Raw genomic sequence first — 11685 nt, 5'->3', positions numbered from 1 at the left:
CACACACACACACACACACACACACACACACACACACACACACACACACACACACACACACACACACACACACACACACACACACACACACAGAGTCTACTCATTCTAAAGGGTCTTTACAGAGGACCACCAGAGGTTTATTCAGGCTCCCAGCCCGTTTTCTTTACGATCACTGCTAGCTTGCTAAGCTCTGTGGAGAAAGGTCCCTGCCCTCGATCAGGCCAGAAGGTCGCTGGCGTGGAGCGGAGGAGGACACGTCCAGTTGTCCCTGGACAGCGGGCTCTGGCCCTTTCCAGCTGCCTGTTTCTAGATGTCTGTCTGCACAGCTGATCTGTCTAGGGTGCAGGTGACAAAGGGTGAGGGACCGGTTTTGTAGCCACGAACCTCAAATTAAGGCCACTTTTATTTAGGTTTTTTAACTGAAATATCGTTGGCATGCAGTGTTAGGTTAGCGTCAGGTGTGCTCTGTAGTGGCCTGACCTTTGCACACACCATGAAATGATCACCGTGATAAATTTAGCACCCACCTGTCTCCGTGCAGAGCTGACTGCAGTGTTACCAACACTGTGCGTTACACCCCCCACCCTGAGGTGCCTTTACTTTAGCCGTTTACCTGCAGACTGAAGTGACTGGTCCTCTTCCAGGGTCCTTCTAGACCACTGTTCTGGTCACGCGGCCCCAGTCGGTTCTTTAGTCCAACATCGTTTGAATCTGTGTGCTTAGTTACCGTGGTTACTAATTACCGAGTCCGAGGTGACCATTAGTACTTTTGCAACACAGGAAATACATGAACAAGTGCCTTCAGGTATTTAAATAATATCTTTTCGTGAAAGTTTCTAGCTAAAGACATCACTGATTGTGTGTTTTTTTGCTGGTTCTCCCCTCTCCATCAGAAGGAGACAGATGTGTCTTTGATGTGGTCTGAATGTTTTGTTGGTACTGTGTGCAGTTTCTCAAGTGCAGAAGCCAGTGAGCTGCTCGGTTCCGGTCGTGACCTTAAACACACTGGGTTGCCTTGTTTTACTTTCCCTCTTTCTTCAGTGTGGCGGATTTCAGCTGTCAAGAACTTTTATGTGTTTTTGTTCATGAAATATTCAGCTTTCACAACAGCTTAGTTTATGGAATAAATTATCCTCAAAGACCAGGGCAGGGGCCTTTAAGTGTTTTGTTTTCTTGAGTTTTACTTATATGTTTCGTCTCTTAGAAGAGACAGGAAAACATGAACTCAGTAGTTAAAAACTGGAATTGTCTGAGTCGTGAAGCTTGGAGCCTTATGTTAAGTTAAAGCGCTCCTCTGCGTCTTGATGACTCTGATGCCACACAAAACCCAGGCAGTGTGGGTGGCTCGGTGATGTGTGAACTGGGGTGAGACTTAACTGAATTGTTATTGCATGTAACGTGTACATAAGGAGATTTGCACTTATTAAAGTAAGAGCTGATTACTCCTGATCATGATGGGAAGGCTGATGGAGGTGTAATTCTCAACAAATTAGTGTCTGGTTGCCTCCACTTTTTTTCCTCCCTTGTTTCTTGCGTCTTACAGAGTTTTGATAAGAGAACTGTGTCTTTAATGGATAGCCCTTCACACAGAACAAGGCCAGCATGGTTTTGATGGCATGTGTGTCTGTGTTTCATTGTAGGTGCTGGACTGGATCGAGAACCACGGAGAAGCATTTCTGAGCAAACACACAGGTGTAGGGAAATCGCTCCATCGGGCCAGGGCTTTGCAGAAACGTCATGAAGATTTTGAAGAAGTAGCACAGGTAAGACCTTACCATTTTCTCCCATAATATCTGTGCTGTTGGTTTTGAATTACGGTTTTAACCCCATCTCTGATGACTTAGCTTCAGCGAGGCGTGTTGGAGATGATGCTTAGATTTCAGAGTGAAGCTGTCTCTGTCTGGGCATAAAGATGACTTAGACAGTGGATCCTATGGTAATATGTGATGGTCTGGAAACAGGAACATGTCTCGGATGTTTTTGCCATATTTCTTGTACTGGTTTCTGTTGACTAGTTTGTAAATTGGGGAATAGCAGTCCTTGAATGTCTATAATGATGGGCCAACATTTCTTTCCCCTCTTCTCTTTCTTTTAAATGCTTGTGCTTCAGAAATAGGAGGCAGGGGGTGGTTCGTTCACAGCCCAGGAATTTGAATGTCGACTGTGATCCTCTCCAGCTGTGTGACTTTGGAAAAGTCTCTTAACCTTTCTGAGGCTGACTCCCTGACCTGAGAAGTAGGTATGGTGGGGGCTGCTGGAAGGAAAAGGAAGTCAGGTGTGTGTGATCCTGCCATGGCTGGTATATCTGGCCCGGGTCTTCCCTGCAGCTCGCTGTTGCTTGGTAAACGTGCCTCTCCTTTTGCTTTCTGTTTTAAAAGAAAGAGGAGTGAAAGAAGAAGGGATCATCTTCCCGTGATCTGTATACAAAGCTCTAGGAGCTGGGGTAAAAGTTGTTTTCAGAAGGAGTTGTAGGGTGAATCCATCCTGAGACACCTGGTAAACCTGAGGGATACCAAAGGCAAAGTCTCAACCACCAGAGAGAGATGACGGCGTCCCATCCCTGAGAAAGACTCGAAGCTGACTTCTCACCCGTCACTGCAGATGCTGGAAGGCAGATGCTGGAAGATGGTGGGATGGAGTCCCAAGGGAGAGGAACGCTGAACCTAGAATCCCACACACAGTGGATGTCAGTTTGACAGTGAGGCTGAAATAGATCACGACTTGAGAGAGGTCCCCAGTCATGCATAGAAGCCCTGCAGCACACGGCTCAGTCAGAGTCACGGGAGCCCCCCTCCTAACAGACTCCACCAGTGCAGGGGCTCGGTGGCGCTCACGCCGCTGTCACGGGCATGTGGAACACGGCTGGTGTGGTGCAGCCAAGCGTGCAGCAGTGTTTGTTGAATAAATGAATTAAATGAATATAAAGGAAGTATAAGAAGGAAGAGGGGGATTCCCAGGTGGCACAGTGGGTAGGAATCTGCCTGCCGATGCAGGTGATGTGGGTTCTATCCCTGGGTCAGGATCCCCTGGAGAAGGAAAAGGCAACCTGCTCCAGTATTCTTGCCTGGAGAATCCCATGGACAGAGGAACTTGGCAGGCCACAGTCCATGGGGTCACAAAGAGTTGGACACGACTGATCACTTGAGAAGAAAGGACCGAGATTGACAGTGAGCATAGCAATTGGTAAATGTGTTTGTAAATCAAAGGATTGACCATTTAGGCAAAAGAGGACAGACTTCGGGGGAGGTTAAAAACACGATGGGAGAGACTTCCCTCTACTAAGGGGACGACAGAGGACGAGATGGCTGGATGGACATGAGTTTGAGCAGACTCCAGGAGATGGTGATGGACAGGGAGGCCTGGCGTGCTGCAGTCCATGGGGTCACAAAGAGTCGGACACGACTGAGCGACTGAATAACAACAACAGAGACTTTCCTGGTGCCAGTTGTTGAGAATCTGCCTTCCAATGCAAGGGACGCAAGTTTGATCCTTTGTTGGGGAAGTAAGATCCCACATGCTGCAGGGCATCACAGCTACTGAGCCTGCGTGCTGCAGTGAAGACCCGTTGCAGCCAATAAATGCATCCATCAAACCAAACCAAAGCAAAAACCCCTGCAGAGTGAGATGGAGCAAAGCCCTAGAGCCCTTGAACACAGAGGTGGAGCGCTATCCTGAGGGGTGTGGCAGGAGGTAGTGTATCTTAGATTTGTAAACTCTGGTGTGTGTGGTAGCATTGTTGAATGATCACTAAAGATGGGATAGAAAGCACCACTTTCCATAAGTATAAAGAAAAAAGAACTGCAGAAAACCAGGTAAACTCTCAGGAAAATGGGTCTAGTGGAAGTGAAAGAAAGAACAACAAAAATCATGTAAGAAATCCAAAGTAAGATGTAGCATGTGTGCGTGTATGTGCTAAGTCGCTTCAGTCGTGTCCTTTTCTTTACAACCCTGTGGACTGTAGCCTGCCAGACTCCTTTCTGCCATTCTCCAGGCAAGAATACTGGAGTGAGTTGCCACGCGCCCCTCCACGAGATCTTCCCAACCTCAGGGCTGAACCCACGTCTCCTGTACCTCCTGCATTGGTAGGCAGATTCTTTACCACCAGTGCCACCAGGGAAGCCCAGGATGTGGCAATTTGTCCCTAAATAGCAGTGATCACACTGAACGCAAAATAGATTATACTTGTTAAAAGCGTCTCTGTATATTTTTTTTTTTAAATATACAGGAAGTTTGAAAGTATTTAGCTGTTTGCTAAGTCATGTCTCCTTGCCACCCTGTGGACTGCAGCACACCATGAAAGTATATGAAGTGTTAGAAACAGATCCACAAGGCAAATACGAACCATTGGAAATTGGTGTAGAAACGTTGATATTAAGCAAATAGACTTGAAAGCATAAAAACACTAGAAATAAAGAGAGCCTTCGATTATAAAAGGAAGAGTATCTATATACATCTGATGATTTCATCTCGAAATCTGTAACCCTGAATAAGTAGGAGTAAACCTCAGCTGTGTGTGTCCGTGGCTTTTACATCACAGGGGGTGCACTTGTGTGCTGGGTTCATCAGGGAACTGATGTGAGAGGTAGTCATGGGATAAGACAGCAAACTGCGCTTCAGTCCTGTTCAGTGAAAGTGCCTCTTAAAAGTTACCTCCTTGCCAGTCGCCATGTGTAAAGTTAAAGTGACAACCCAGCCTTCACCTTTCTTGATCTTAGAAGCCGGTTGGGAAAGGCTGTGTGTTCAACAGCCTTCCTGCCCCTGGGGTGGGTCTGTGGACTTCTCTTTTCCAGGTTACATGTGAGCTTCCTTCTTATGGATGCTGGTAAATATTTTGCCTTGCTCTTACAGCTGAAGAAATATGGGAAATGCGCCATAATCGCCCCTTGACATTTCCATCAGATAAGCTCCTGCCACAGCCATGTGGTTTGAGGATGGATTTGAGATTCGGATCCTCTGAGCGAAGACACCAGGCACCAGAGACCCTAAGAGGCGGGACAGCAATCACCTGCCCCAAGTAGTTTATTCACCCGGGACTGTGGGCTCGCCCGGCCAGCCCCTTTCTCGTGCCTTGACGAGTGCACCCCAGCGTTGTCTGCCGTGTATCCATCTGCGGCCAGCACCCCGTGGACCCCTCCTTCCAATTCCTGTGGTTCCTTTCGCTCTTAATTAGGGAGCTCCCTTCTGTGGCTACCTTTGAAGCCCTGTTCATGGTGAACTTACTTCCTCAGATCTAAGATGACCATCAATGCTTGTCAACACTGGTGTTCAGGGCAGCGAGGGTGGGGCGCTTTCTTTGTGGGAGACATTGGTGCCTTTGGGTCTCCAGGGGAGCCAAGGGTTGCAGCAGCAGCACCCCGGGCAGAGGGCTGCCTTCACACGAGTTCCGGAAAAGGCAGGGCCTTGTCTGCACCATTCCCCCGATTTTCATGTCTTTCATATCATCCTCGGCACCTTGTCCCTGGGATTCTAGGAGCTTTTCCCTTTAATTGGAAGTCCTTAAGCTCAGATCTGAACTGTACATGAAAAAAAAGACAAACCCCTTAAGTGTAAACAGCTTTTGCTCACTTTACAGACATCTGCCCTTGTTTCCCTCTGTCTGGTTTTCACCTGATCACTGGTCGTGTGCCAGGCATTCTGCCAGGCAGGCCTCGGACAGACACCCGCCTCTCCTCTCGGGGGCCTCTCTCCTTCGCAGACCCGCCTGGGTGGGAGCAGCCTCTGCGCTCTCCACCTGAACTTGGCCACCTGTGCCCCCTCCCACCCCAGTGCCAGGGCCCGGCCACTCACCTCTGGCCTCTTCCCCCAGCATCTCCAGCTTCTTTTTCTCTTCACTCTTTTCCTTCTGGGATGAAATATTTATCAACCCTCCCCTCACTTGTCGGCTTCCCTGGTGGCTCAGATGGTAAAGGATCCGCCTGCAATGCAGGAGACCCAGGTTCAATCCCTGGGTTGGGACAATCCCCTGGAGAAGGGAATGGCAACCCACTCCAGTATCCTTGCCTGGGAAACCCCACGGACAGAGGAGCCTGGTGGGCTACAGTCTGTGGGGTTGCAAAGAGTCAGACGAGACTGAGTGACTAACATATAGACATATCCCCTCTCTTGAAGACTGTCCCTTGATTCTGCTCCATGTTTTTAGAGACCAGCTAGTTTTGAAGGACTGTTGAGTGACTTTCCCTGGCTTCCTCATTGCCGTATGGCAGGCCGACTAGCTTTCTGCATCTCTAGCTGATAAAACTGTGACCCGGGGCCTGCAGGGACGTGCCATGGCCCAGGGTGGACATTCAGCACTCTCATAATTGACCGTAACCTGGACCAGCCACTTAGGTAAATCCCCTCCACTCACCTTCGAGTGAAAATCTCTGATCCTTTCTGTGTCCACTAACACGTGTCCAGATTAGTGTGTGTGCAGCCTCAGCCCCGAGGGCTCACTGACCGTGTGCCAGGCCCGCCCCCCGTGTACCTGCAGAGACCACGTGTCACTGCCCCCTTCGGGCTGGTTCTGAAGAGTGTATTCTGCTCAGAGTACACAGAATGGGTGGGGCAGCGGGGGGCGCACCCCTGTAGACCCTAGACAGTAAGAACAGATTCGGTATAGTACAGTGGGGACATTCACAGGCCTGAAGAAATAGGGTGGCCTTCTTTTCTCTAGTCCCCCACCTTGCCTGATAAAGGTCCTTTGAGGGGGCTGGGAGGACAGTATTTGAAATCAGGAGAGCCCTGGGCTGCACGGTGGCTCCAGATGGAGGCTGGTTTGATTAAGACCATGTGCAGTAGATTGGGGCTCGGCAAGCAGTGGTCCCGGTATCAAGCCAGATCGCGTTCTGTGTTTGTAGCTTCATTCATGGAAAGCTGTCTGGCTCTTCCCAGAGAAGAAAGTGACATCAGCCTTGCTCTCCTGCAGGGAGGGCCGAGACCCTCAGTGACTGCCTTCCCCAGCTTTCCCTCTCCGCCTTCTCATCTCTGAAGGCTTTCTGTCAAAACAAAGTGTAACGCACGTCCTGTGTCCGAGGTAAATCTAAGGTCATGCTTCAGATTTATGGGGTTCTTTTGGACAGAATGGCCTTAGGAGGCGCCTTCAAAACAGAAGCAGAAGCATCTTCATTGCTTAATGAAGAACCTTTTCTCATTTCTCTGAAATGTGCTCATAAGGTAAACAGATTTTGGGTTTAGGGAGAAGAAATCTCTTTTTCCAAGTTAAGTTTAAGGCACATTAGTGTGTGCCTTGGGGTTTTGTTTTTGAAAGGTCCTTTGTAAAATGAGTTCTAAATTGTCTGTAATTTCAAGATGTTGAACTGGCATTGTATTAAACGAATTTTTCTTCAAATTAACTTCTTCAAAACTTGACATGGTGAAGGAACAAGACAGAGATTCAGAAAGGAAGTGTCGAAAGTCTTATGGTTGAATTCACTTAAAAGGTACTAAATATAGATTATTCTATAGAACAGTTCTGGTGTTTGGAGAAGGAGGAACCTGGAAAGAGCTTCGTGTTTACTTGGTGGCAGCAAGTCCTGCAGCTGGTGTCACTGCTGCAGGCCCTTGGCTGCACCACCGGGGCCTCGGTCTCGGGCTGGTTCAGACCTGCTGGTCCGGCATCGGACCATTTCTGCACACAGTCTGGCAGAGCCGAGAACCTCCCGACTGATCTGAAGACCCATTCCTTCTTTATGCTGTACAGTGATTGTGAGTAGAATGACTCCACGCTAATGAATTTTTGGAGTGTGGAAGATACAACCATGCTGCATGCTCACACTGGAGTTTTTAAAAAGATACTAACAGTGCTTTCCACGTGAAGCTTTTTACAAGTGACTCTGGGAAAACAAGGTGCTGTTTGACACCTTCTTTTACCTTCTAAAGAAACATCCAAGTCAATGTTCCTTTTTAGATTTACAAAGCTGTGCAGTCCCTATCAAACTACCAATGATATTTTTCACAGAACTGGAACAAAAAATTTTACAGTTTGTATGGAAACACAAAAGACCCCAAATAGCCAAAGCAGTTTTGACAAAGAAAAACTGACCTGGAGAAATCAAGCTTCCTGACTTTGGACTGTACTACAAAGCTGCAGTCATCAAGACAGTGTGGTACTGGCACAGAAGCAGGAATATAGACCAATGGAACAAGCTGGAAAGCCCAAAGATTGGACTTACACACCTATGGGCACCTTACCTTTGACAGAAGAGGCAAGAATATGCAATGAAGATGGAGAAAAGACAGCCTCGTCAATAAATGGCCCTGGGAAAACCAGACAGCTCCATGTAAAAGAATGAAACTAGAACACTTCCTAATGTCATATGCAAAAATAAACTCAAAATGGATTAGAGACTTAAGTGTAAGGTCAGAAACTATAAAGCTCTTAGAGGAAAACAGGCAGGAGACTCTGACATACATCATAGCAAGATCCTCTGTGACCCACCTCCTAGAGTAATGGAAATAAAAATAAATGAGACCTAATTAAACTTAAAAGCTTTTGCACAGCAAAGGAAACAGTAAACAAGATTAAAAGACATCCCTCAGAATGGGAGAAAATAATTGCAAATGAAACAACTGACAAAGGATTAATCTCTACAGGTTTTAAACTCGCAGGAAAGTTGGAAATACAGCCCAGAGAACTTGCTTCCGTCCAACCATTGTCTATTTCCTACCAAAAAGGACGTTATCTTGTACAACTGGAATTGCCCCATGAGAATCAGGAAACTGACCCTGACATGTGACTACCTTCTAACACTCAGACCCCGCAGTGTCCATGTCTGACGGATCCCATATAGAGTCCCCGGACACATTCGGTGTCCTTACGCCTGGAGCTGCTCCTCGGTCCTTCCTTAACTTCTGTGTCCCGATGTTTTGGAGAAGGCCCCTCACGTTGGGTTTGTCTGATGTCTCCTCGCGGTTGTATTCTGGTTACACGTCTTCAGCAGGTGTATCCAGGAAGCCCTGCTGGGTCCTCCTCACACCCTCCCGTCAAGCGGCGCGCAGTTTAATCTGTGCTGTAACTTCTGGTGTCCAGTCCGATCCCTGGCTTAAGGTGGTGTCTGCCAGATGGCTCCGTTGTAAGCGAGTCCTTCCCCATGTGTAATCACTGAGCACTTGGTGAGGATGTACTGTGAAATGCTGTAACAAACACGCTGTCCGTTGTCCGCTTTGGCTTCTTGCTATCGGTGGGGACTCCTGGTTTCCTAGTGACTGGATGGATGACCCTCCGTCACCCTCACTGTCCCTCTGATGCTCAATTGCCCCTCACATGGCCAGCGTGCGCCTCCACAAACTGGCTTCTCCACCCTGTCCTGTCCACATCGTCCTTGGGCTTTTCCTCACTTTGGGGCTCATCTTGTACTGGAATCAGCCTTGTCTCCACAGACCCCTGGTTCCCTGCAGAGCAGAATGGTCCTCAGAAATAGAGATCTGGGTTCCACCCTGCTTATTGCCATTGCTCCATTGCTGTTGTCAGGTCCTCTCGGTAGCTGAGGGGTGGGAGGGGGTGTACGTGAGCGAGTATGCACGTGCACGTTTACACATCAGCCCATGGAAAACCGTGTCCACACGTGGGCCCCCCAATTCCAGTCCGCTGCCCCCAGGCTGACTCAAGTGTTCTCCTTTTGCATATTTGTAACTCCATTGTCCAAAATGAGGAACCCAGCTCTCAGTACCTTTATTAGTCTGTTGGCTTAGTAGGTGAATACCCTGGAGGTCCCCATTCTCCATCCGGCAGGCTGCCCACTGCCCAGGCGCCCTGTGCCCCACTGGGCTTGGTCTCCCCACACCCCGGGCCGGCACCCGTCTCACCCGTGAGACCCGATCCTGCTCAGCTGTGGGACTGAAGTGCTGGGGGAGGAGAAGGTTGCCGGGCTCAGTCGGTGTCTCAGGAGCTGCATGCTTCCTCTGGGCCTTGTCGGGGGCCCGGATGCTGTGCGTTCCTGTCTGAGGTCCTCCGGCCTGGCTCACTGCTCCCTGTCCCCATCAGCACCCTCTCCCTGGCATTTCCCCTGAACAGAGTCAGGTCTCTAACAGCCCTGTTGATTTGAGGAACCGCTTTGCAGCCTGATTTATCAAAAATAAAAATAGAGTACTTTTCAGAGTATTTTAGACACCCTTTTGCACTCAACCTCAGTTCTTTAAAACTCTGGCTACTTTATAGCCATCGCAGTTATTATTTCTTTTCTCTTAAAACAGTATATCCCTGAAGTAAGGGAAAAAAAAATAATAAGCACAGAATTGCTGATAAGCAGAAACATGTGAAAAGAGACAGCAGTTTGTGTGTGTTTGCAACGTAACCTTTTCACTTGCTGTTGGGGAATTATCCTATAGCGGTACATCAATACTGAAAGACACAGAACTGGAACTCTGCGCCCCGTCATAAAACCAGGAGAAAAAGTGAAGCAGGCGTTTGTGGCTGCGAGCTCCCTTCTGGCGGCAGCAAACAGCCAGAAGCCCTGTTGTGAGTCACAGGACAGCCAGCGGCTGCCTACAGATAACCCCATCACGGCCCCAGACGGAAGGGCTTTGCCGTGAGGGTCAGAGTTTAACTCAGTTAAGAAAGGCTGAGGCTGCTGATGGCGGTGTTCTGAACTCCTGAAGTCATCTCTCCCATCCTACTGATGTGCAGGAAGGAACAGAACCTGCCGACTCCGTTCCCATGTACCATGGCTCCCAGCCGGGCCAGCTTGTCTGGTATTCACCTCCTGTGTCTCTGAACGTTCTCTCTCGCAGAACACCTACACCAATGCAGATAAGTTACTCGAGGCGGCCGAGCAGCTGGCTCAGACCGGGGAATGTGACCCGGAAGAGATCTATCAGGCTGCCCATCAGCTCGAGGACCGGATACAGGATTTCGTGCGACGCGTCGAGCAGCGGAAGATCCTCCTGGACATGTCGGTGTCCTTTCACACCCACGTGAAAGAGGTAAGCTTCCAGGGGACAAAGACAGAGCCCTGCCCAGAAGGGCCTTGGGGCTCCATGGGCGGAACGAGGGTGGTTGTGATGTCAGGCAGTGGACCAGAGGTGGCCCGTGAGGACGGGTCGCTCGTGAGTGGTGGTGGCGGGGACCCAGCTAGCCCTGCTGGCCTGCCTTTGTCACACGGGCACACGCGCGCCATCTCCTGGGGAGGCGCCTGCCAGGAGCAGACCTGTGAGGGTGGGGGTGGCCTGGGGAGCTGCGGGTCAGGAGGAGAGCAGGGAAAACAGGGGCTGGAGGAGACCCTCGGAGACAGCAGGGCACGTCCATTGTAGCAGAAGCGGGTGACCTGCACCTTGGGGTCAGGGCCATGGGGTTTCCTTTCTGCCTATGAGCCTGTCATGTGGTTGAAGGCATGGCTGCTCTCTGATTTTATCAGACTGTGTGGCTGCCCTCAGATACTCGTAGGAGTGCATTTTATATAATGCTGAATTTGTTAACAGTGCTGTCATCGGTAGGCTCTCCTGGTAAACTTGTCTTGGGATAAGAGATGGTGTGTAATTTGGTAAGTGGAAAGTAGGTTGGTATTATATCTTGCATGTGTGTTATTCTTAGTGAAAACCATAGTCCAGTATAAAATTTAAAAAAAAGAAAATCATAGAAAGTTTCAGTTGAAGAAACTATAATATTATGTAACCTTTGAGATAGTAGGATTTATAATAAAAGCTAAAGTTTTCAGTAGGACTGCAAATTTAAAATGTAACCTTTACTGCATCTTATTTCTAAGGGGATAA

At 48.9% G+C, this 11685-nt stretch overlaps 1 protein-coding gene across 4 annotated transcripts in view; it reads left to right on the top strand.

The window, feature by feature from the left end:
- Positions 1-11685, top strand: part of TRIO (trio Rho guanine nucleotide exchange factor) — a 366334-nt gene that overhangs the window by 192729 nt on the left and 161920 nt on the right. For 3 of the 4 annotated variants that reach the window (XM_043488443.1, XM_043488445.1, XM_043488444.1), the window contains exons 1-3: positions 773-805; positions 1641-1763; positions 10708-10899. The exons of the other annotated variant lie outside the window; for it this stretch is intronic. In XM_043488443.1, the coding sequence (XP_043344378.1) occupies positions 788-805; positions 1641-1763; positions 10708-10899 (333 nt within the window). In that variant the 5' untranslated portion in view covers positions 773-787. Of the gene's footprint in view, positions 1-772; positions 806-1640; positions 1764-10707; positions 10900-11685 lie in introns of those variants that run through there. 4 annotated transcript variants of the gene reach the window in all.

Source organism: Cervus canadensis, chromosome 16, assembly GCF_019320065.1.
Source record: "Cervus canadensis isolate Bull #8, Minnesota chromosome 16, ASM1932006v1, whole genome shotgun sequence".
NCBI lineage: Eukaryota > Metazoa > Chordata > Mammalia > Artiodactyla > Cervidae > Cervus > Cervus canadensis.
The sequence above is the reverse complement of the archived record's forward strand: the minus strand, read 5'-3'. Positions and strand labels throughout refer to the sequence as shown.